Source organism: Stegostoma tigrinum, unplaced genomic scaffold (genome assembly GCF_030684315.1).
Source record: "Stegostoma tigrinum isolate sSteTig4 unplaced genomic scaffold, sSteTig4.hap1 scaffold_529, whole genome shotgun sequence".
NCBI lineage: Eukaryota > Metazoa > Chordata > Chondrichthyes > Orectolobiformes > Stegostomatidae > Stegostoma > Stegostoma tigrinum.
This window is the reverse complement of record NW_026728460.1, coordinates 15,073-41,639: the sequence shown is the minus strand read 5'-3', so window position 1 is coordinate 41,639 and position 26,567 is coordinate 15,073. Positions and strand designations below refer to the sequence as shown.

The 26,567-nt window shown below is 48.2% G+C and overlaps 1 protein-coding gene across 1 annotated transcript in view; it reads right to left on the bottom strand.

Moving 5' to 3' along the window:
- Window positions 1–9,848: 9,848 nt before the first annotated feature.
- The window catches only part of cmtr1 (cap methyltransferase 1), a 30,329-nt gene continuing 13,610 nt past the window's right edge, over window positions 9,849–26,567 (bottom strand). The window contains exons 7-17 of the mRNA XM_059644113.1: window positions 23,781–23,837; window positions 21,115–21,172; window positions 20,844–20,912; window positions 20,577–20,708; window positions 17,549–17,674; window positions 16,883–16,974; window positions 16,341–16,409; window positions 16,105–16,152; window positions 11,654–11,766; window positions 11,382–11,490; window positions 9,849–10,541 (exon numbers count right to left, since the gene is read on the bottom strand). Of these exons, the coding sequence (XP_059500096.1) occupies window positions 10,406–10,541; window positions 11,382–11,490; window positions 11,654–11,766; window positions 16,105–16,152; window positions 16,341–16,409; window positions 16,883–16,974; window positions 17,549–17,674; window positions 20,577–20,708; window positions 20,844–20,912; window positions 21,115–21,172; window positions 23,781–23,837 (1,009 nt within the window). The 3' untranslated portion in view covers window positions 9,849–10,405. The remainder of the gene's footprint in view (window positions 10,542–11,381; window positions 11,491–11,653; window positions 11,767–16,104; window positions 16,153–16,340; window positions 16,410–16,882; window positions 16,975–17,548; window positions 17,675–20,576; window positions 20,709–20,843; window positions 20,913–21,114; window positions 21,173–23,780; window positions 23,838–26,567) is intronic.

Sequence of the window (26,567 nt, the reverse complement as noted above, 5' to 3'; positions counted from 1 at the left end):
CAGCAGGCAGGCAGACAGACCAGGGTACAGAATTGAAGGTAACAAGGCGTACAGCTGGATGAACACTTTTCTGAAGAGGAGTCTCGGCCCGAAACGTCAGTTTTCCTGCTTCTCTGATGCTGCTGGGCCTGCTGTGTTCATCCAGCTCTACACCTTGTTATCTCAGATTGTCCAGCATCTGCAGTTCCTACTATCTCTGGATCAGAATGAAAATGTGGCTGTGACATGTACTCTGCTTACGAGAGGAGGACTGTGAAATGGGAACAATGTCACCTACACACACATGATGCCATCGTTACCACAATGTGCTGAAGGATCACAGTCTGAGCCTGATGCTTCACCATTTTTCTGGACATAATGGGTAACACGGGTGTCATGCAGTTGGTTGTAGACCAGTGTATCATCCAGAAACACACAGACCAGACTCTCAAAACCATCATTAATGCAAACGGTCTCAAATATGGCCAGGGTTTACACAGAACAGGCCCTTCGGCCCACCATTCTGCTGTTCTAAACTAATCTCATCTCCCTGCACACGGTCCATTTCCCAGCCACTGCCTTCCTGTTCGTGTCAGTCTAAATGCCTCAAACATTTCTACCACCTTCCCTGGCAGCACGTTCCAGGCACCAACCACCCTCTGTGTTAAAAGTACACTTTCCTCATACATTCCCCTTAAACTTTCCCCTCTCTCCTTCAACTTACGCCCCAAGCATTTGGCATTTCCACTGTGGGAATAGAGTCTTAGTACCCACCCTATACATGCCCCGCACAGAACATAGAACAGTACAGCACAGTACAGGCCCTTCGGCCCACAATGTTGTGCCAGACTTTTACGCTAATCCTAAGGTTTATCTAACCTCCACCCCCACCTTATACTATCATCCATGTGCCTATCTAATAGCTGCTTAAATGTCCCTAATGAGGCCAACTCCACTACCCTCTCTGGCAATGCATGCCCCAACCACTCTCCGAGTAAAGAACCTACCTCTGACGTCTCCCCTGTGTCTACCTCCACTCACTTTAAAACTATGCCCCTTCGTAATAGCTACCTCCACCCGAGGAAAAAGTCTCTGGCTGTCCACTCTATCTATAGCTCTGATTATTTTGTACATCTCTATCAACTCACCTCTCGTCCTTCGTTGTTCTAAAGAGAAAAGCCCGAGCTCTCTCAACCTTCCCTCGTAAGACATTCCCTCTATTCCAGACAACATCCTGGTAAATCTGCTCTGCACCTTTTCCAGCGCTTCCACATATTTCCTGTAATGAGGTGACCAGAAATGGATACAATACTCCAGATGTGGCCGAACGAGGCTTTTGTATCGTTTGAGCATAATTTTATACACTTCTGTCAGTTCACCCTTCGATCTAATCCAAGTTTGTCCAACCTCTCCTTTTTGCTAATGCGCTCCTATCCAGGCAATCTCCTGGTAAGCCTCTTTTGCACTCGCTCCAAATTCTCCAAATCTTCCTTCGGTGTGGTGACCAGAACTACACACAAAGTGGCCTCACTAAAGTTTTATACAGCTGTAACCTGACTGGCCAAAGGTAAACCACGGTGCCCTGAATGATGAAGCTGCGTTTACCACTGAATCTCCTTGTGTAGCCACTTTCAGGGAGCTATGGACCTGCACCCGAAGGTCCCTCTGTGCTCTGATGCTCCCAAGGGCCCTGGCACTTACTGTAAACGTTCCCCTTGCAATTCACCTCCTGCAGTGCATCGCCTCACACTTGTCTGGATTAAACTCCATCTCCCATTTCTCTGCCCAACTTTCCAACTGACCTACATCCTGCTGGATCCTTTGAAAACCTTCCTCACTATCCACGACTCCACCAATTTACATATCAACATATCGCAAACTTACTAAACAGATCACCGACATTCCCATCCAACTCATTTACCTATATTACACACACAGGAGATCACCGACATTCCCATCCAACTCATTTACCTATATTATAAACACAGGAGGATCCCCGACATTCCCATCCAACTCATTTACCTATATTACACACACAGGAGATCACTGACATTCCCATCCAACTCATTTACCTATATTACACACACAGATCCCCGACATTCCCATCCAACTCATTTATCTATATTACACACACAGGAGATCACCGACATTCCCATCCAACTCATTTACCTATATTGTAAACACAGGAGATCACCGACATTCCCATCCAACTCATTTACCTATATTACACACACAGGAGATCCCCGACATTCCCATCCAACTCATTTATCAATATTACACACACAGGAGATCACCAACATTCCCATCCAACTCATTTACCTATATTACACACACAGGAGATCACTGACATTCCCATCCAACTCATTTACCTATATTACACACACAGGAGATCACCGACATTCCCATCCAACTCATTTACCTATATTACACACACAGGAGATCACCGACATTCCCATCCAACTCATTTACCTATATTGTAAACACAGGAGGATCCCCGACATTCCCATCCAACTCATTTACCTATATTACACACACAGGAGATCACTGACATTCCCATCCAACTCATTTACCGATATTACACACACAGATCCCCGACATTCCCATCCAACTCATTTATCTATATTACACACACAGGAGATCACCGACATTCCCATCCAACTCATTTACCTATATTGTAAACACAGGAGATCACCGACATTCCCATCCAACTCATTTACCTATATTACACACACAGGAGATCCCCGACATTCCCATCCAACTCATTTATCAATATTACACACACAGGAGATCACCGACATTCCCATCCAACTCATTTATCTATATTGTAAACACAGGAGATCACCGACATTCCCATCCAACTCATTTACCGAAATTACACACAGGGGAAATCACTGACATTCCCATCCAACTCATTTACCTATATTACACACACAGGAGATCACCGACATTCCCATCCAACTCATTTACCTATATTACACACACAGGAGATCACCGAAATTCCCATCCAACTCATTTACCTATATTACACACACAGGAGATCACCGACATTCCCATCCAACTCATTTACCTATATTACACACACAGGAGATCCCTGACATTCCCATCCAACTCATTTACCTATATTATAAACACAGGAGATCACCGACATTCCCATCCAACTCATTTACCTATATTGTAAACACAGGAGATCACCGACATTCCCATCCAACTCATTTATCTACATTGTAAACACAGGAGATCACCGACATTCCCATCCAACTCATTTACCTATATTACACACACAGGAGATCACCGACAATCCCATCCAACTCATTTACCTATATTATAAACAGAGGAGATCACCGACATTCCCATCCAACTCATTTACCTATATTACACACACAGGAGATCCCCGACATTCCCATCCAACTCATTTACCTATATTGTAAACACAGGAGATCCCCGACATTCCCATCCAACTCATTTACCTATATTATAAACACAGGAGATCACCGACATTCCCATCCAACTCATTTACCTATATTACACACACAGGAGATCACCGACATTCCCATCCAACTCATTTATCTATATTGTAAACACAGGAGATCCCCGACATTCCCATCCAACTCATTTACCTATATTATAAACACAGGAGATCACCGACATTCCCATCCAACTCATTTACCTATATTACACACACAGGAGATCCCCGACATTCCCATCCAACTCATTTATCAATATTACACACACAGGAGATCACCGACATTCCCATCCAACTCATTTATCTATATTGTAAACACAGGAGATCACTGACAATCCCATCCAACTCATTTACCTATATTGTAAACACAGGAGATCACCGACATTCCCATCCAACTCATTTATCTATATTATAAACACAGGAGGATCACTGACATTCCCATCCAACTCATTTACCTATATGACACACACAGGAGATCTCCGACATTCCCATCCAACTCATTTACCTATATTACACACACAAGAGATCCCCGACATTCCCATCCAACTCATTTACCTATATTGTAAACACAGGAGATCACCGACATTCCCATCCAATTCATTTACCTATATTACACACACAGGAGATCACCGACATTCCCATCCAACTCATTTATCTATATTGTAAACACAGGAGATCACCGACAATCCCATCCAACTCATTTACCTATATTGTAAACACAGGAGATCACCGACATTCCCATCCAACTCATTTATCTATATTATAAACACAGGAGGATCACTGACATTCCCATCCAACTCATTTACCTATATTACACACACAGGAGATCTCCGACATTCCCATCCAACTCATTTACCTATATTACACACACAAGAGATCCCCGACATTCCCATCCAACTCATTTACCTATATTGTAAACACAGGAGATCACCGACATTCCCATCCAATTCATTTACCTATATTACACACACAGGAGATCACCGACATTCCCATCCAACTCATATACCTATATTACACACACAGGAGATCACCGACATTCCCATCCAACTCATTTACCGATATTACACACACAGGAGATCACTGACATTCCCATCCAACTCATTTACCTATATTGTAAACACAGGAGATCACCGACATTCCCATCCAACTCATTTACCTATATTGTAAACACAGGAGATCACCGACATTCCCATCCAACTCATTTATCTATATTGTAAACACAGGAGATCACCGACATTCCCATCCAACTCATTTACCTATATTACACACACAGGAGATCACCGACAATCCCATCCAACTCATTTACTTATATTACACACACAGGAGATCACCGACATTCCCATCCAACTCATTTACCTATATTATAAACAGAGGAGATCACCGACATTCCCATCCAACTCATTTACCTATATTACACACACAGGAGATCCCCGACATTCCCATCCAACTCATTTACCTATATTGTAAACACAGGAGATCCCCGACATTCCCATCCAACTCATTTACCTATATTATAAACACAGGAGATCACCGACATTCCCATCCAACTCATTTACCTATATTACACACACAGGAGATCCCCGACATTCCCATCCAACTCATTTATCAATATTACACACACAGGAGATCACCGACATTCCCATCCAACTCATTTATCTATATTGTAAACACAGGAGATCCCCGACATTCCCATCCAACTCATTTACCTATATTATAAACACAGGAGATCACCGACATTCCCATCCAACTCATTTACCTATATTACACACACAGGAGATCCCCGACATTCCCATCCAACTCATTTATCAATATTACACACACAGGAGATCACCGACATTCCCATCCAACTCATTTATCTATATTGTAAACACAGGAGATCACCGACAATCCCATCCAACTCATTTACCTATATTGTAAACACAGGAGATCACCGACATTCCCATCCAACTCATTTATCTATATTATAAACACAGGAGGATCACTGACATTCCCATCCAACTCATTTACCTATATTACACACACAGGAGATCACCGACATTCCCATCCAACTCATTTACCTATATTACACACACAAGAGATCCCCGACATTCCCATCCAACTCATTTACCTATATTGTAAACACAGGAGATCACCGACATTCCCATCCAATTCATTTACCTATATTACACACGCAGGAGATCACCGACATTCCCATCCAACTCATTTATCTATATTGTAAACACAGGAGATCACCGACAATCCCATCCAACTCATTTACCTATATTGTAAACACAGGAGATCACCGACATTCCCATCCAACTCATTTATCTATAGTATAAACACAGGAGGATCACTGACATTCCCATCCAACTCATTTACCTATATTACACACACAGGAGATCTCCGACATTCCCATCCAACTCATTTACCTATATTACACACACAAGAGATCCCCGACATTCCCATCCAACTCATTTACCTATATTGTAAACACAGGAGATCACCGACATTCCCATCCAATTCATTTACCTATATTACACACACAGGAGATCACCGACATTCCCATCCAACTCATTTACCTATATTACACACACAGGAGATCACCGACATTCCCATCCAACTCATTTACCTATATTACACACACAGGAGATCACTGACATTCCCATCCAACTCATTTACCTATATTGTAAACACAGGAGATCACCGACATTCCCATCCAACTCATTTACCTATATTGTAAACACAGGAGATCACCGACATTCCCATCCAACTCATTTATCTATATTGTAAACACAGGAGATCACCGACATTCCCATCCAACTCATTTACCTATATTACACACAGAGGAGATCACCGACAATCCCATCCAACTCATTTACTTATATTACACACACAGGAGATCACCGACATTCCCATCCAACTCATTTACCTATATTATAAACAGAGGAGATCACCGACATTCCCATCCAACTCATTTACCTATATTACACACACAGGAGATCCCCGACATTCCCATCCAACTCATTTACCTATATTGTAAACACAGGAGATCCCCGACATTCCCATCCAACTCATTTACCTATATTATAAACACAGGAGATCACCGACATTCCCATCCAACTCATTTACCTATATTACACACACAGGAGATCCCCGACATTCCCATGCAACTCATTTATCAATATTACACACACAGGAGATCACCGACATTCCCATCCAACTCCTTTATCTATATTGTAAACACAGGAGATCCCCGACATTCCCATCCAACTCATTTACCTATATTATAAACACAGGAGATCACCGACATTCCCATCCAACTCATTTACCTATATTACACACACAGGAGATCCCCGACATTCCCATCCAACTCATTTATCAATATCACACACACAGGAGATCACCGACATTCCCATCCAACTCATTTATCTATATTGTAAACACAGGAGATCACCGACAATCCCATCCAACTCAATTACCTATATTGTAAACACAGGAGATCACCGACATTCCCATCTAACTCATTTATCTATATTATAAACACAGGAGGATCACTGACATTCCCATCCAACTCATTTACCTATATTACACACACAGGAGATCTCCGACATTCCCATCCAACTCATTTACCTATATTACACACACAAGAGATCCCCGACATTCCCATCCAACTCATTTACCTATATTGTAAACACAGGAGATCACCGACATTCCCATCCAATTCATTTATCTATATTGTAAACACAGGAGATCACCGACAATCCCATCCAACTCATTTACCTATATTGTGAACACAGGAGATCACCGACATTCCCATCCAACTCATTTATCTATATTATAAACACAGGAGGATCACTGACATTCCCATCCAACTCATTTACCTATATTACACACACAGGAGATCTCCGACATTCCCATCCAACTCATTTACCTATATTACACACACAAGAGATCCCCGACATTCCCATCCAACTCATTTACCTATATTGTAAACACAGGAGATCACCGACATTCCCATCCAATTCATTTACCTATATTACACACACAGGAGATCACCGACATTCCCATCCAACTCATATACCTATATTACACACACAGGAGATCACCGACATTCCTATCCAACTCATTTACCTATATTACACACACAGGAGATCCCCGACGTTCCCATCCATCTCATTTACCTATATTATAAACACAGGAGATCTCCGACATTCCCATCCAACTCATTTACCTATATTACACACACAAGAGATCCCCGACATTCCCATCCAACTCATTTACCTATATTGTAAACACAGGAGATCCCCGACATTCCCATCCAACTCATTTACCTATATTACACACACAGGAGATCCCCGACGTTCCCATCCAACTCATTTATCTATATTATAAACACAGGAGGATCACCGACATTCCCATCCAACTCATTTATCTATATTACACACACAGGAGATCACCGACATTCCCATCCAACTCATTCATCTATATTACACACACAGGAGATCCCCGACATTCCCATCCAACTCATTCATCTATATTACACACACAGGAGATCCCCGACATTCCCATCCAACTCATTTATCTATATTACACACACAAGAGATCCCCGACATTCCCATTCAACTCATTTACCTATATTATAAACACAGGAGATCACCGACATTCCCATTCAACTCATTTACCTATATTACACACACAGGAGATCACCGACATTCCCATCCAACTCATTTACCTATATTGTAAACACAGGAGATCACCGACATTCCCATCCAACTCATTTACCTATATTGTAAACACAGGAGATCCCCGACATTCCCATCCAACTCATTTACCTATATTACACACACAGGAGATCGCCGACATTCCCATCCAACTCATTTACCTATATTACACACACAGGAGATCGCCGACATTCCCATCCAACTCATTTACCTATATTACACACACAGGAGATCGCCGACATTCCCATCCAACTCATTTACCTATATTGTAAACACAGGAGATCACCGACATTCCCATCCAACTCATTTACCTATATTACACACACAGGAGATCCCAGCACTCATCCTTATGGAACAGCACTGGTCACAGACCTGCAGTCAGAAAAACAGCACCCTGCACCCCCCAACCCCCACACACCTACTCTCTGACCTGTGTGACCAAAACAATTTTGTTTCCAACTGACCAACTAATGAGTTAATTTTCTGCAATAGCCTGCCATGTCAAATGTTTTAGTGAAGCCCATTTAGACAACTATCAATGCCCTGCTCTCAATCATCTTCATCACTTCCTCAAAAACTCAATCCAATCTGTATGACAAACCCTGCCCCCCCCCACACAAAGCCATGCTGACTATCTCCAAAAAGGCCATTCTTCTCAAAATGTGACTAAATCCCCTCCCTGAGAATCCCCCTGCCACTGATCTCAGGGTCACCAGCCTGTCATTTCCTGGATTATTCCCAGATGCCTTTGTGAACCAAAGGAAGAACATTGACTCTTCTCCCGTCCTGTGGGACCTCACCTGTTGCTAAAGAGGCTCCAAAGATCTCTGTAAAAAACACACAATCTCCCTCCTTGCCCCTGTCAGTCTCCTGGGATAGATCCCATCTCACCCTGGGCACTTATCTACCTTAATCTTTTTCAGGATACTCAACACCACCACCAGCTTAATATCAACATGGCCTCGAATATCAATAAACCCCCCTCCCTAATCTTAACCATTATCCATGACCTTCTCCTTGGGGAGTGTTGATGTGAAGTAATCATTGAGGACCTCCCCCACTTCCTCTGGTTCCACACAAGCTCCTGCCATCGTCCTTGAGCGAATCCACGCTTTCCCTAGCTACCCTCTTGCTCCTAATATATATACCTTGGGATTCTTCCGCATCCTACTTAAAAAGGACATTTCCTGGCCCCTTCTAGCTGTCCTAATTTCTCTTTTAAGGTTTTCTCCTACTTCCTTTCTGTTCCATAAGGACATTGTCCAACTTCAGTTTCCTAAACCTCACACATGCTTCCTTTTCCTTTGTGACTAAACTTTCAACACCCCCTCTCATCCAAGATTCCTGAATCTTGCCATCCCTATCTTTCATTCTCGCAGGAACATGCGGTTCCCAAACTCTGATCAACTGACCTTTAAGGGATTCCCCCGCATCAAATGTGAATTTACCCTCAAACAGCTGCCTCCCCACCCCCAGTCTAATTTCTCCGGTTCCTCACTGATACTGTTGTGATTTGCGTTCCCCTAATCTAGCAGTTTCAGTCAAGGACCAGGCTTGTTCTTATCCAAAAACTATCTTAAAACTTACAGAATTATGGTCACTGTCTCTATGGCCATGGGATAAGGGACTGAGAGGGGTCCACAGGGAGAAGGCATTCAGGGGTCACTCTCTCATGTATTGTCTATACTAGCACAGGGAGAAAACTCTTACACAAATCCATATTTATTCACTTTACAAAATTTGAACAAATATTGTCCACAATTCCTGAAGCACAAGTCAATTATAGATAGAGCCCTCTATCCTGGCAACAGAAAGCAGGACGGAGGGTAAAAGTTGGAAGCTAGGGAGGCGCATGGATAGAAAGGAGAGTGTGGGGACAGCGAGAAGTACAGAGAGATGGGGTGGGTCATCACATCAGGGGGACGGAGGGCGCGGGCGAGAGCCAGACGGAGGGCGCGGGCGAGAGCCAGACGGAGGGCGCGGGCGAGAGCCAGACGGAGGGCGCGGGCGAGACAGACAGAGAGCGAGACAGACACACAGAGCGACCGAGAGGCAGAGACACAGACATAGACAGAGAGAGAGATTGAGAGAGACAGACAGACAAAGTGAGAGAGAGAGACAGACAGACCGACAGATACAGAGAGAGAGAGAGGGGGAGAGAGAAAGAGCAAGAGGAAGAGACACAAAATTGGCAAGACCAGGGGTGAGAGCGCCGGCTGTGTCCGGGACAGGCTCCCAGATATTGCCTCCTAGTCAGACGCCTCTAGGGCTGGTAATGTTCCTGGATAAAGTTCAGCACGTCGTCCTTGGAGAGTTTCTCCACATTGCGTCGTGTCTGAGATTCATGAACACGGACCCCATCCTCCCAGGCCCAGAACAGGCGCTCGAAATGGCACACACTGCAACACAGCAGGGACAGGCCCCTAACAATGTCACTGTCTCACAGAACACAGCCCTGCCCCGTCCCAAATATTCCAGCTTCAAACCCACGCAAACGCCATCCCAAATCCAACGTGATCCGGGCCCCAGGGGCCGCGCATACCACCACCAGCCCCACCCCACACCACCCCCACCCCCCCCGCTCCCTCACCCACCCCCATACCACCCCCCCCACCCCACACCCACCCCCCCGCTCCCTCACCCACCCCCATACCAGCCCCCACCCCACACCACCCCCACCCCATACCATTCCCACCCCCACACCACCCCCCCGCTCCCTCACCCACCCCCATAGCAGCCCCCCACCCCACACCACCCCCACCCCATACCACTCCCACCCCCACCCCCATACCAACCCCACCCCCATACCACCCCCCCGCTCCCTCACCCACCCCCATACCACACCCACACCACCAACACCCGCACCCACTGCACCCCCGCTCCCGTACCCACTGCACCCCCGCACCCGCTCCCTCACCCATTGTACCCCCCACACCCGCTCCCTCACCCACTGTACCCCCCACACCCGCTCCCTCACCCATTGTACCCCCCACACCCGCTCCCTCACCCACTGTACCCCCCACACCCGCTCCCTCACCCACTGTACCCCCCACACCCACCCCCAGACACTCCTGGCAGTAGGCACCTCCCACCCAGCAGCCACCCTCCAGAACTGGATCTGCTTTGAGCCTCAAAAGCCCCAGTGCAGCTATAGCCCTCTGCAGAGAGCTGGGGGTGACAAAGGGCCAGGCTGTTTGAGCAGCTACACCGCCATTGTCCCACTCTGGGCTGATACTCACTGAAACGGTGTGATCGAGTCTGGGGGCAAATCATATGTTGATTCCTTGGACTTGGTGTTATGGAAATATTTCCTCTTGGAGTTCCGGCTGTAGCACATGGTCCAGGGATCTGTGGGACAGAGGGAGAGGGAGCAGGCAGAACAGAGAGGGGTCACTGTGCACACATGGACCAGGGAGCAGTGGGACAGAGAGGGAGAGGGAGCAGGCAGAACAGAGAGGGTTCAGGGACCTGGTGGGACAGAGAGGGAGAGGGAGCAGACAGAAGTGCCTACCATTGATAGTTTTAATGATATGCAGACCAGTGGGCAGAAAGTGGCGGTCATCACGGCCAGTGTAAGAGAGACGGGGCATTCCACTGGAACCCTTTGTGATCTTCATTTCCAACCTGGACACAAGAAGCAGTAGAAAATGTTACAATAATGACCCTCCACACACTGACTCTCACAGGGGTACAGTCCCACACACATACTGACTCTCACTGGGGTACAGTCCCACACACACACTGACTCTCACTGGGGTACAGTCCCACACACACACTGACTCTCACTGGGGCACAGTCCCCCACACATACTGACTCTCACTGGGGTACAGTCCCACACACATACTGACTCTCACTGGGGTACAGTCCCACACACATACTGACTCTCACTGGGGTACAGTCCCACACACACACTGACTCTCACTGGGGTACAGTCCCACACACACACTGACTCTCACTGGGGTACAGTCCCACACACACACTCACTCTCACTGGGGTACAGTCCCACACACAGACTGACTCTCACTGGGGTACAGACCCACACACACACTGACTCTCACTGGGGTAGAGTCCCACACACACTGACTCTCACTGGTGTACACTCCCACACACACACTGACTCTCACTGGGGTACAGTCCCACACACACACTGACTCTCACTGGGGTACACTCCCACACACACACTGACTCTCACTGGGGTACAGTCCCACACACACACTGACTCTCACTGGGGTACAGTCCCACACACACACACTGACTCTCACTGGGGTACAGTCCCACACACACTTACTGACTCTCACTGGGGTACAGTCCCACACACACACTGACTCTCACTGGGGTACAGTCCCACACACACACTGACTCTCACTGGGGTACAGTCCCACACACACACTGACTCTCACTGGGGTACACTCCCACACACACACTGACTCTCACTGGGGTACAGTCCCACACACACACAGACTCTCACTGGGGTACACTCCCACACACACACTGACTCTCACTGGGGTACAGTCCCACACACACACTGACTCTCACTGGGGTACACTCCCACACACACACTGACTCTAACTGGGGTACACTCCCACACACACACTGACTCTCACTGGGGTACAGTCCCCCACACATACTGACTCTCACTGGGGTACAGTCCCACACACACACTGACTCTCACTGGGGTACAGTCCCCCACACATACTGACTCTCACTGGGGTACAGTCCCACACACATACTGACTCTCACTGGGGTACAGTCCCACACACACACTGACTCTCACTGGGGTACAGTCCCACACACATACTGACTCTCACTGGGGTACAGTCCCACACACACACACTGACTCTCACTGGGGTACACTCCCCCACGCACACTGACTCTCACTGGGGTACAGTCCCCCACACATACTGACTCTCACTGGGGTACAGTCCCACACACATACTGACTCTCACTGGGGTACACTCCCACACACACACACTGACTCTCACTGGGGTACAGTCCCACACACACACTGACTCTCACTGGGGTACACTCCCACACACACACTGACTCTAACTGGGGTACACTCCCACACACACACTGACTCTCACTGGGGTACTCTCCCACACACACACTGACTCTCACTGGGGTACAGTCCCCCACACATACTGACTCTCACTGGGGTACAGTCCCACACACACACTGACTCTCACTGGGGTACAGTCCCCCACACATACTGACTCTCACTGGGGTACAGTCCCACACACATACTGACTCTCACTGGGGTACAGTCCCACACACACACTGACTCTCACTGGGGTACAGTCCCACACACATACTGACTCTCACTGGGGTACAGTCCCACACACACACTGACTCTCACTGGGGTACACTCCCCCACACACACTGACTCTCACTGGGGTACAGTCCCCCACACATACTGACTCTCACTGGGGTACAGTCCCACACACATACTGACTCTCACTGGGGTACACTCCCACACACACACACTGACTCTCACTGGGGTACAGTCCCACACACACACTGACTCTCACTGGGGTACAGTCCCACACACACACTGACTCTCACTGGGGTACAGTCCCACACACACTGACTCTCACTGGGGTACAGTCCCACACACACACTGACTCTCACTGGGTTACAGTGCCACACACACACTGACTCTCACTGGGGTACACTCCCATACACACACTGACTCTCGCTGGGGTACAGTCCCACACACACACTGACTCTCACTGGGGTACAGTCCCACACACACACTGACTCTCACTGGGGTACAGACCCACACACACACTGACTCTCACTGGGGTAGAGTCCCACACACACTGACTCTCACTGGTGTACACTCCCACACACTCACTGACTCTCACTGGGGTACAGTCCCACACACACACTGACTCTCACTGGGGTACACTCCCACACACACACTGACTCTCACTGGGGTACAGTCCCACACACACACTGACTCTCACTGGGGTACAGTCCCACACACACACACTGACTCTCACTGGGGTACAGTCCCACACACACACTGACTCTCACTGGGGTACAGTCCCACACACACTTACTGACTCTCACTGGGGTACAGTCCCACACACACACTGACTCTCACTGGGGTACACTCCCACACACACACTGACTCTCACTGGGGTACAGTCCCACACACACACAGACTCTCACTGGGGTACACTCCCACACACACACAGACTCTCACTGGGGTACAGTCCCACACACACACTGACTCTCACTGGGGTACACTCCCACACACACACTGACTCTAACTGGGGTACACTCCCACACACACACTGACTCTCACTGGGGTACAGTCCCCCACACATACTGACTCTCACTGGGGTACAGTCCCACACACACACTGACTCTCACTGGGGTACAGTCCCCCACACATACTGACTCTCACTGGGGTACAGTCCCACACACATACTGACTCTCACTGGGGTACACTCCCCCACGCACACTGACTCTCACTGGGGTACAGTCCCACACACACACTGACTCTCACTGGGGTACAGTCCCACACACATACTGACTCTCACTGGGGTACAGTCCCACACACATACTGACTCTCACTGGGGTACAGTCCCCCACACATACTGACTCTCACTGGGGTACAGTCCCACACACACACTGACTCTCACTGGGGTACAGTCCCACACACATACTGACTCTCACTGGGGTACAGTCCCACACACACACTGACTCTCACTGGGGTACACTCCCCCACGCACACTGACTCTCACTGGGGTACAGTCCCCCACACATACTGACTCTCACTGGGGTACAGTCCCACACACATACTGACTCTCACTGGGGTACACTCCCACACACACACACTGACTCTCACTGGGGTACAGTCCCACACACACACTGACTCTCACTGGGGTACACTCCCACACACACACTGACTCTCACTGGGGTACAGTCCCACACACACTTACTGACTCTCACTGGGGTACAGTCCCACACACACACTGACTCTCACTGGGGTACACTCCCACACACACACTGACTCTCACTGGGGTACAGTCCCACACACACACTGACTCTCACTGGGGTACACTCCCCCACACACACTGACTCTCACTGGGGTACAGTCCCCCACACATACTGACTCTCACTGGGGTACAGTCCCACACACATACTGACTCTCACTGGGGTACACTCCCACACACACACACTGACTCTCACTGGGGTACAGTCCCACACACACACTGACTCTCACTGGGGTACAGTCCCACACACACACTGACTCTCACTGGGGTACAGTCCCACACACACTGACTCTCACTGGGGTACAGTCCCACACACACACTGACTCTCACTGGGTTACAGTGCCACACACACACTGACTCTCACTGGGGTACACTCCCATACACACACTGACTCTCGCTGGGGTACAGTCCCACACACACACTGACTCTCACTGGGGTACAGTCCCACACACACACTGACTCTCACTGGGGTACAGACCCACACACACACTGACTCTCACTGGGGTAGAGTCCCACACACACTGACTCTCACTGGTGTACACTCCCACACACACACTGACTCTCACTGGGGTACAGTCCCACACACACACTGACTCTCACTGGGGTACACTCCCACACACACACTGACTCTCACTGGGGTACAGTCCCACACACACACTGACTCTCACTGGGGTACAGTCCCACACACACACACTGACTCTCACTGGGGTACAGTCCCACACACACACTGACTCTCACTGGGGTACAGTCCCACACACACTTACTGACTCTCACTGGGGTACAGTCCCACACACACACTGACTCTCACTGGGGTACACTCCCACACACACACTGACTCTCACTGGGGTACAGTCCCACACACACACAGACTCTCACTGGGGTACACTCCCACACACACACAGACTCTCACTGGGGTACAGTCCCACACACACACCGACGGTTCCACGTGCGACCATACCTGACAAATATCCTCTCCATTTCCTCGAGCCGATAGACCTCCTTCACTCTGTGGTAGAGAGAGCCCAGTGAGTATTCATGAGTGTCGGAGGGACTATGCACACTGATGAGGGTGGCCTGGGGATATATGCAGGTGGGTGCAGGGTCGGAAGCTTCGTGGGGTGGGGGGAGGTGTTAGCAAGGAGCAGGGCCACCTGCAGGGGCGGAGGGTGTCAAGGTAATGACTGAGTGACCTACCGTATTGGGTTCATGTCTGAGCGACTCCGCTTCGAAACAGCTTTCACAAACTTCTCTGCCATCTGGATTCTGTAAGACAGGAGCGACAACATGAGAACCCTGTTCCAGGGCATGGGGACGGGGATGGGAACGAAGTCACAACCCCCACTGCCCCTGGGGATCCGGTGCGTGGGTACGGGGACGGGGTCACATTCCCCCCACCCCCCGGGAACCTGGTGTGTGGGTGCGGTGCTTGGATGGGGTGGCGGGGCGGCACGGGGACTGCAGGGGAGGTGGGACGACACGGGGACTGATGGGCGGCACAGAGCTGGGGGGGAGGGGCCGCGCGTCGGCACGGGGACGGGGGGGGTGGCTGCGGGGCGGCACGGGGATGGGGTGGCGGCTGCGGGGCGGCACGGGGATGGGGGGCCCACAGGACGGCACGGGGACGGGGCGGGGGGGCCGTCGGGTGGCACGTGGACGGGGTGGGGGGGCCCCACGGGAGGGCAAGGTGGGGAGGGGGGCAGGCAGCGGCACGGGGAGATGGCACGGCCCACACTGACCTCTGGTTGAAGTGCTGCTCTCGAATGTCAGTCCCGTTGAGAATCAGAGCATCAAGGATGTGGATCGAGCTGATCCTCCGCTGGGCTTTCCCCTGCAACCACAACAGGAAAGGGAACCAGCATCATACCCTGCAGCCAGAGGGAGCTTCACGGCACCCCTCCGCACGGGGTCTCCCGGACACCTCGGGGTGGGGGCGTCCCCGCACGGGGTCTCCCGGCCACCTGGGGGTGGGGCGGGGGGGTGGCATCCCCGCGCGGGGTCTCCCGGACACCTCGGGGTGGGGGCGTCCCCGCACGGGGTCTCCCGGACACTTCGGGGGGGGGGGGCATGCCTGTGCGGGGTCTCCCGGCCTCCTGGGAGAGGAGGAGGGTGGGAGTGTGTGCACAGGGTCTCCTGACCCCTGCTGTCAGTGCAGCATCCCTAAGCAGGTGCAAACCTTGTGCTGGATCTCAGCTCTTAGTGTCTTGCGACTCTAAATCACTGTCGCCCACCTCCCCCACTTACGGCCGTCGCCCACCTCCCCCCACCGGCTTTACGGCCGTCGCTCACCCCCCCCACCTTGCGGCCGCTCACCCACCCCCCCCCATACAGCCGTCGCTCACCGCCCCCCCTGCTTTATGGCCATCGCTCACCCACCCCCCCAACCCCTTACGGCCGTCGCTCACCTCTCCTTTCAGCTCCTGTATAATTTCCACCAACAGTAAGGTATCGCGTGGTAATTCAGTCTTGAAACTCTCCAGCTTCCTCCATCTCATTGGGGTTGCTCCATCCCACAGGTAGATCTGACACTTCTACACATGGAGAATATAACCAAAGGAAAAAAAATCTCACAAAACCCAACAGTTATTTCTTCAATCACTCTGCCCAACACCACTCCCTCCACGTTCCGCTCCAAACCACTCCCCATCCTGACTTGGAAATATATTGCCAATCCTTCACTGTCGCTGGGTCAATATTCCGGAATTCCCTTGCAAAGGGCATTGTGGATAACCAGGGACTACAGCGGTTCAAGAAGACAGGTCCCTCCCACCTTCAGAACGGCAATAAATACTGGGGCACAACCAGCAGCACCCACTTCCCATGAATAAATGAACATTTCTATAAAATTACAATCCAAAACAATCTCCAATTTGTTGGTTCTCTTTCGAATACTCAGCAAGGAGCAGGAGGCCATTCAGCCCTTCGAGCCTGTCATTCAGTATGATCTCAATTGATCTGATGATAACTCCCAGCCCCACGTTCTCACAGGCAGTGCAAGGAAGTGCTGCACTTTTAAGATTGCTGCTGGACCTCAGTGTGTGCAGTGTTTACACAGCTCCTCACTTAGAGCAGCACAGACAGCACAGGGCCACGGCGAAGCATGTGCAGAGTGAGGTTCGGCTGGTAACAAGCAGCTGATTGGTCTGTGGAATTGAGAGCTGTTATAGATGGCAAAACCTGACAACAACTAACAGTGATCGGCTCCTGGGAAGGACAACAGTTTGTGGGGATGTGAGTGAGATGGTGAGAAGCTTCATACCTCCTGAAAAGGGCAAGTGGTGAGTCAGTCTGTCTCTCTCTCTCTCTCTCCAGGAAACTACCTGAATAAAGCCAGTGTATCTCCCCGTCACCAACAAGATGTGGATGCTCCAATTACAGAAGGAGCTAAACTAGACTTTCTTTTGTGGTAATAAGGCAGGGGAGCAGAGTGAAGTAAATGTGGAGGAACACTTTGGGTCAAGCAATCATAATTCTATTAGTTTCAAAATGGTTATGGAAAAGTATAAATGTTCCTTAAGAGTTAGGTTTTAATTGGAGTAAGGCAAATTTTAATGGTATGGAACAAGAACTTTCAAAAGTGAATTGGAGCAGACTGTCCGCAGATAAAAGGATGTCTGACAAGTAGGAATTTGAGTGTGATGACGAGAGTTCAAAAGCAGTATATTCTTTGTATGGCTGGTAAAGTTAAAGAACAATGCATGAATAAAGATATAGAGGTTCCAATCAAGAATAAAAGAGAATCTTATTTTAGATATAGACAGCTTGTTTCAGTTGAATCCCTTAATCAATACAGAGTGTGGGGCATTCTTAAGCGAGAAATCAGGAAAGCAAAGAGGAGATATGAGAGAGCATTGGCAGATAAGGTTAAGGATAATCTGAAGAGATTCTACAAATACATTAAGAGCGAGAGGGTGGGGTCTCTTAAAGATTAAGGAGGTCATCTTTGTGTTGAACCTCAGGAGATGGGAGAGATACTAAATGAATATTTCACGTCAGTTTTTTATTGTGAAGAAAGAATGGAATGTTGAGAATGCAGAGAAATGTTGAGGTTGTACAAGACATTGTTGAGGCCTCTTCTGGAACACCCTGGTAATAAATGTTGACTTTGCCAGCGACATGTACAACCCGGGAGCAAGTGAATAAAAACTTCTCTCTGTCTCTTATCATTAACGGTGCCCAGTTATAGCAGGGATATTATTAGCCGGAGAGGTTTCAGAAGAAATTTACCAGATTGCTGGTTACGGAAGCTTTGAGTTATAAAGAGAGGCGGCAATAGACTGGACTTTATTCACTAGAACATAGGTGGTTGAGAGGTGACCTGACAGAAGTTTATAAAATAATGAGAGATTTTGATAGAGTTAATGGTAGTCGTCTTTCCCTAGAGTGGGGGATTTCAAGACAAGGGGGCACACATTTTAAGGTGAGAGGAGAGGGATTTAAAGACGATATGAGGCAAATTTTTACAGAGCGTACGGAATGAATTTCCTGAAGAAATGGTGGATGTAGGTACAATTACCATGTGTAAAATACATTTGGATAGATACTGAATAGAAAAGGTTTGGGAGGGATTGGGGGCAGGAGCAGGCAGGTGGGACTAATTGAGTTTGGAATTATGTTCAGCATTGACTGGTTGGGCCGAACGGTCTGTTTCCACGCGATATGGCTCTAACACTGACTTGTGACTTTTAAACAGTAAGTCAGAGATTTTATAATTGGAGAACCATCTGCTCTATGCCTCCTGTGAAAAACAGGCTAGTATATCATGAACAGGTCTGATGAGGAAAGGTTGAAGGAGGTACGGCACTTTTTTACTGGAGTGAAGAAGGATGAGAGGTGACTTTATAGAGGTTTACAAGATAATGAGACATAGATAGATTGGGCAGCCAGAGACTTTTTCCCAGGGCGGAAATGACTATTTACAAGGGGGTATCATTTTAAGGTGTTTGGAGGAGGGTATCGGGGAGATGTCAGAGGTAGGTTCTTCGCACAGAGAGTGGTGGGTGTGTGGAATGCACTCCGGCAGGGGTAGTGGGGTCAGATACTTTAGGGACATCTAAGCGACTCTTGGATAGGCTCATGGAGGATAGTAGAAGTTTTGGTGTGCAGGACAGCTTGACCTTAGAGTAGGATAACAGGTTGGCACAACATCATGGGCCGAAGGGCCTGTGCTGTGCTGTACTTCTGTGTTCTATGACCCAGACAAGCTGAAAGACCCTCAAACCCATCAGATGAGTTTACAGGCAGAGGTTCCTGTGCTCCTGGTCCTGGAGCTTCTTGGCTGCCTCACTTGCAGTCACACACTCCAGCGTTGTACCTGAGCCCTGACTATTTCAGCATATGGTATTTCCAAGGGTGCAAGCACATCCTTCACTAAAGTGTCCCAGTAAGTTTGGGAGTGCCTGTAATGCAGTGTGGTTTCTCACAAGGACTTACACCCATGCCAAGGAGGAAGTGTTGCTGGCCTCCCGCAACCATACAGCGATAGTCCAACACGTGGCTGATCTTGTCAATGACCTGTGCAGACAGCAGGGTGGGTTTATAGCTGAATGTCTCCATGTCTGTGCCCTGCAGCAGGACAGAGAAACACAACAAGACCTCAACAACAGAAGGAGAGCTGAGCTCGCAGCAGACAGAACGAGAACGAGAACAAGTGAAGGCAGAGGCTCCACCAGACCAGAAACTCGACCAAAGCACAGTCACCTGAATCAGTTCGTAGAACTTGCTCTTGGGGTCTGTGGTGCTCGGAGCAATGCGAGCCTTGTCTGGGATCTGCAGAGAACACAGTAAGAATACAGTGAGGATGGAGGGTAAGAGGGTCCTGCTGCTGCCTCACGGTCTCACTCTGGGAAACGGGGAGTCTGACACCGACAGTTCTTACACAGAGGCTCCGGGAACCAGGTGGCAGGGTGGGGTCTGACTTGGGGGGAAACCTGCGTAGAGGGGGTCTGGTTTCTCACTCTGGTGCACTCACCCCCCACAGTTTCAGGCATTCCTTGCGAATTTCCGCCTGTCGCGTCTCATTCAGGTTCCTGAAAGGGAGAGGGTTACATCACATCAGGCCTGACAGATACTCCATAACAACGCAACAACATAAACATTAACCAGCTCAATGTCACCAACATAACCATTAACCAGCTCACCGTCACCAACATAACCATTAACCAGCTCACCGCCACCAACATAACCATTAACCAGCTCACCGCCACCAACATAAACATTAACCAGTCCACTGTCACCAACAGAACCATTAACCAGCTCACCGTCACCGACAGAACCACTAACCAGCTCACTGTCACCGACATAACCATTAACCAGCTCACCGTCACCAACAGAACCATTAACCAGCCCACTGTCGCCGACATATCCACTATTGTGGTCGGTTGGCTGACCGAGCTGGTTCCTTGTTTCATTCCCCTGCTGGGTAACATCCTCAGTGCAGCCCCCGATGAAGTGTCGGTGTGTGTTCCTGCCTGTCATTTAAACTCTGGGCTCCGTTCAGCGGCATTACTTCACTTCTTGTGGTCAGTTCAGGCGTGTTCCTGATGTAAGATGGTGTGATGGGGGTGTCGGGGCGTGTAGTATCTCCTTGGTGATGTGTGTGTAATAAGCACATTCTGACCCAGGTTTATGGGTATCCGTTGTCCTTCTCAGCGTAGCTGTGTGCTGCTGCCCATTTAAATAACGCTCTCACGCAGCTTCGTTTGTGTGTGTTAGGATGGATGCTGTTGGTCAGTGTGTGTACCTTTCCCAGGTCCCTTTGTTAGGAATTCCCCATTGGTCCCGTCTTCCACCTCCTCCTCCGGTGAATCTGATCCCGGTGAGGGTGGGGTTTATTAGTTTCTGTGTCCCCCTTGAGTTTGGGCCTTTTAATAATGACAAAGGTGTCGCCCACAGAGCGTGTCCACAGTTTTGGTTGGATTAGCGGAAGGGCCATACTTTCTAGTCTCGGCACCACCGCTTCAGCAATGAGCCCGGAGATGGGTGATCCCATGGGGGTCCCGTTGATCCCTTCGTACATTTGGCCATTAAAGGTGAAGTGGGTGGTGAGGGCTAGATCCAGTAGCTTCAGTGTGTTATCTGTGGGGATGGTGTCACTGGGATCTTGTTGTTGTTTTAATAAAGTCGCTGGTGTTTCTCTAGCGAATGGTATGTCCATCGATGTGAAATGATACCATGGTCTCGTCATCATCTATTCCGATGTCCTTGATGGAAATGAGGAACTCCTGGGCTGAGAGGACTGAGTGGGGTGACTTGCGGATGAGGTGCTTTAGTCTCATTGGTAGCTCCTTTTAGTCATTCACAGGATGAGGGTGTCGCTGGCCAGGCAGCATTTATCGCCCATCTCTAATCGCCCACAGGGCAGTTATGAGCCAACCACATTGCTGTGGGTCTGGAGTCACACATGGGCCAGACCAGGTAAGGACGGCAGTTTCCTTCCCTAAAGGGCATTAGTGACCCAGATGGGTTTTTTACAACAATTGACAATGGATTCATCGTCATCATTTAAACTGTTAATTGCAGATATTGATTGAACTCAAATTCGTGGCAGGATTTGAACCCGGGTCCCCAGAATGTTATCTAGGTCTCTGGATTAACAGTCCAGTGATAATACCTCTAGGCCGTTGCCGCCTCCTCCTCTGCTACTGTACGTGGTGGTGTGCCTGGCAGGGAGACTGTGGGTCTGAGGGGTGCTTCCAGTTGGCCTACCTTCAGGAGGCCGTAGAATCAGCTCTAGTTTTTACCTTTACTATCCTGTGGCCGTTTCGTTCTGCTGGCTTCTGGGTTGTTGATGAGTGGTTTGTATCTCACACTGCGTGGTAATACCTGGTTCCCGAGGTCTCCACGTAGGAAGTAGGGCTGTTCGTGGGTAGCACTCTGTCGTTTGGAGTAGTTCTCCCATTTTAGTGCCAGTTTGAGTCTGCCTCAGCCGTAGGTCTCTAAGGTTTTAGAGCAGATTCCCTGCCAAGACTGTGACAAACACTACATCAGACAAGCAGGAAGGAAATTAACAACAAGGGCACACGATCATCAACTGGCTACAAAAAGACATGACCAATACTCACTCATCTCCATCCACATGGATAAGGAGGACCACCAGTTCGACTGGGACAACACCAGGACTCAGACAGGCAAAGCAGAGACAGGCACAGGAATTCCTAGCAGCCTGGTTCTCCACAAAGAAAGGCATCAACAAACACATACAGCTAGACCCCTTACACACTCTATTGCGAAGGAAAACTGGAAGTGAGATGATCCAGCTCAACAGACCCCAGAGTTTAAATAACAGGTGCGAAAACACACCGGCACTTCATTGGAGGCTGCACTGATGTTACCCAGCAGGGGAATGAAACGTCTACGGAACAACAAGACAGCTCGGTGAGCCAACCTACCACAACATCTACAACCCGAGCTACAAATCTACAATAAAACCTTGGAGAATGTAGCCATTAACCAGCCCGCTATCAGCAACATAACCATTAACCAGCTCACTACCCCCAGCACTTTAACATTAACCCGCCCCAAGAAGGGGCAGGGGAGGAGGATGCAGAGGCCTGGTGGGTGTGGAGTAGGAGTGGGTGAGGAGAGATGGGGATGATGTTGGGGGAGATGGCATAGCTGCTGTGAATCAGTACTTACGGATCTCGAATGAAGGCGTGGATTTTGGCGAGAGCCTTGACCTGAGCAGCAGCATGCCTGAAAGAGAGTGAGAGGGTTGATACCATGACACTGTGAGAGCAAAGACAGATGTTGTGTGGGCAAGGGTAGGAATGAGGGAGGGTAAAGGTGAAGCTGCTAATTAGTAGCAAATGGTTCATGTTCGCCACGATGAGGATTCTCAAGCCAAAAGGAGTGCTCTGCCTTCCCCACAAGCCAAGGATGTGATGTGTGTATTTGGTGCTAGCGTGACGGCCCGGTGAGCAGTATGCCCCAAAGACTGACGCTCCTTTGGCTTTCTGCAAAAGGCAAGGTTGTGAGCGTACCCAACAAACACGCGTTCAGGAAGCTTCGAACACAGTATGTAGCACTACATGGAATTCTGCAGGTCGCCAGACAGCATTCGTTGGCTAATTCTGAATGCATGAAGAATTACAATGACAATAAATTTAGGATGGTCAATCAGGCTGCAGTGAGGAACAGTGTGTGTACTGGAAACTAGATATATTAATACACGGGATCGTATTCTCTGCACGTCGGACAGAATGAGAAAACACACTGCATTTGTTTCAGCTCAACTAAACAGGTGACAATCACTAACTGGCTCATTTCTTAAGGCAATGCCCTGTCCAATTAATTTTAAATTCAAATAAAGCCAAACAGTTATCTGTCAACCAAATTAATCCCTGCATTCTCCATGGAAATGCCTTCACGTATCACAGTCAGTCTGCCGACCATACTGCACTCTCCTCTTGTACAATGTTGATTTTCCCCTTGAAACATCCTGGTGAGTGCCAGACTAAGTTTTATCAAAGTGTATGTTTCCCAACAAAACTCAGGCAGGGAGCAAGTTAAGATGTAGGCTGAGAGTATAAATATGTACATTATTTATAAATACTGTTGGTCTCAATGTATGGAGTTTTTTATTTTGAAATAATGAGACTTACTATTCTTTCTGTCTGAAAGAATTAATAATTAAAACAAAAAAACTGTAAGAACTATGAATGCCGGAAATCAGAAACAAAATCCGAAATTGCTGGAAGAACTCAGGTTTTCAGAAGGGTCAATGGACCAGAAACGTTAGCTCTGCTTTCTCTCCACACATGCTGCCAGAGCCGGTGAGTTTTTCCAGCAATTTCAGAATAATTAACTCGATTGCTTCTGTAGCTAAAGCGACTCTTTTAAAAACAGGTTTGAGCGCGCTAGCCTTTTTTTAAGCTTATCTAAGGAGGTTTTAATACCTAATAAGGGAAACAATTGTGTCTCAAGGCTTCTGTTGGAAATTTCTAGTTTTTCTTTAAGCTTAGAGGGAAGACCCTTATCTTAGAGAGATACCTTTCCAGTTTTAGGCAGTACTGTGTAAGTTTTTACGTAAATGAGCTTCTAAGGATGAAAAATGATAACTACAGTTTGATAATACTGGACTACCTTAGGATAAGGAGTTATCAGCCTAATCCAGAAATACTTAGATAAAACCCTGACGAGGTGAGAACACTTAAGCTCAACACTACAAACTCTCGGAAGTACATTTCAGATGTTCCAGACCAGAATTTGAAGTCAAATTAAACTAAACCCATTTGTGTATTCGAGAAGGGGATATTTGAGCGCTTTTAAGGGGTGCTATCGGGTATCGTACAGGGTTGCTTTGGGCTCAGTAGAGGAGTGTTTTGGGTACTAACTATTTGGTCTACACTATCCTTTTGGTTAATGAATTATTTTATTGTTAAACCTAAATCTACATGCTTATGTTTCAATGAGAGACCACCTCATTAAAAAACCAAAACAAGGTCTATCAAGCGAGATTGCAGTCTGACTTGTCCAGTTTGAATACCAGAAAGGACCACAACTAAAATGGCATATAGTGAAGGTACAAAGGGATATTGCCAGATTAAGTAAGGAAATGTCTGTCAGATGGAATGTAATGTGGGAACGTGGACGAGTGGGAAATTGTTCGTTTATAGAAGAAAATGGCATATAATTTAAACGGTGACAGGTTGCACACGGATCCAATCGTCCTTGTGCAGGTTAGTCTGCAGGTACAGCCAGTCACCAGGAAAGCTCAAAGAATGTCATTATTTGACATGAGGGGAATTGAAAAGTAACAGGTTATGGTTCAGTTATACAGGCTATCACCTCTAAATTACCACTTGCAGGACTGATTTCCTTATTTAAGGAAGGATTTATTGGAGAAGCGTTACATGAGTAGTGCCTGGAATAAATGGATTATCTCGTGAGGGAACACAGGCTGGGTGAGTATCCTTTCCAGTTTAAAAAGTAAGAAGTGGCTTGACTGAAACATACAAGAGCTTGAGGGTTATTAACAGGTTAGATACAGAGAGGGTTATCCCCTTTATCGGAGAAACACGCACTAGGGGTCACTGACTAAAAATCGGGAGTCACCCATGTAAAACTGAAACAAGGAGTGTGCTCTCCTTCTCAGACAGTTATCTTCAGAACCCTGTCCCTGACAAGGTGAGAACAGAAAAGGCCTAAAATATTTTTAAAAGTGGGGTGGATAGATTATGCAGGGGAGGTGGGAATGTAGATTTAAGGATTCAGATCAGATCAGTCAGGATGTTACTGGGTGAAGGCCCTACATTATTTTTTATTAGATACTTGTAGGATTGAGTTAATTTTCAATTATTAATCTTGATTTTAATCAAACAAGCGTGGAATGATAATGTAGAGATAATGGGAACTGCAGATGCTGGAGAATCCGAGATAACAAGGTGTGGAGCTGGATGAACACAGCAGGCCCAGCAGCATCTT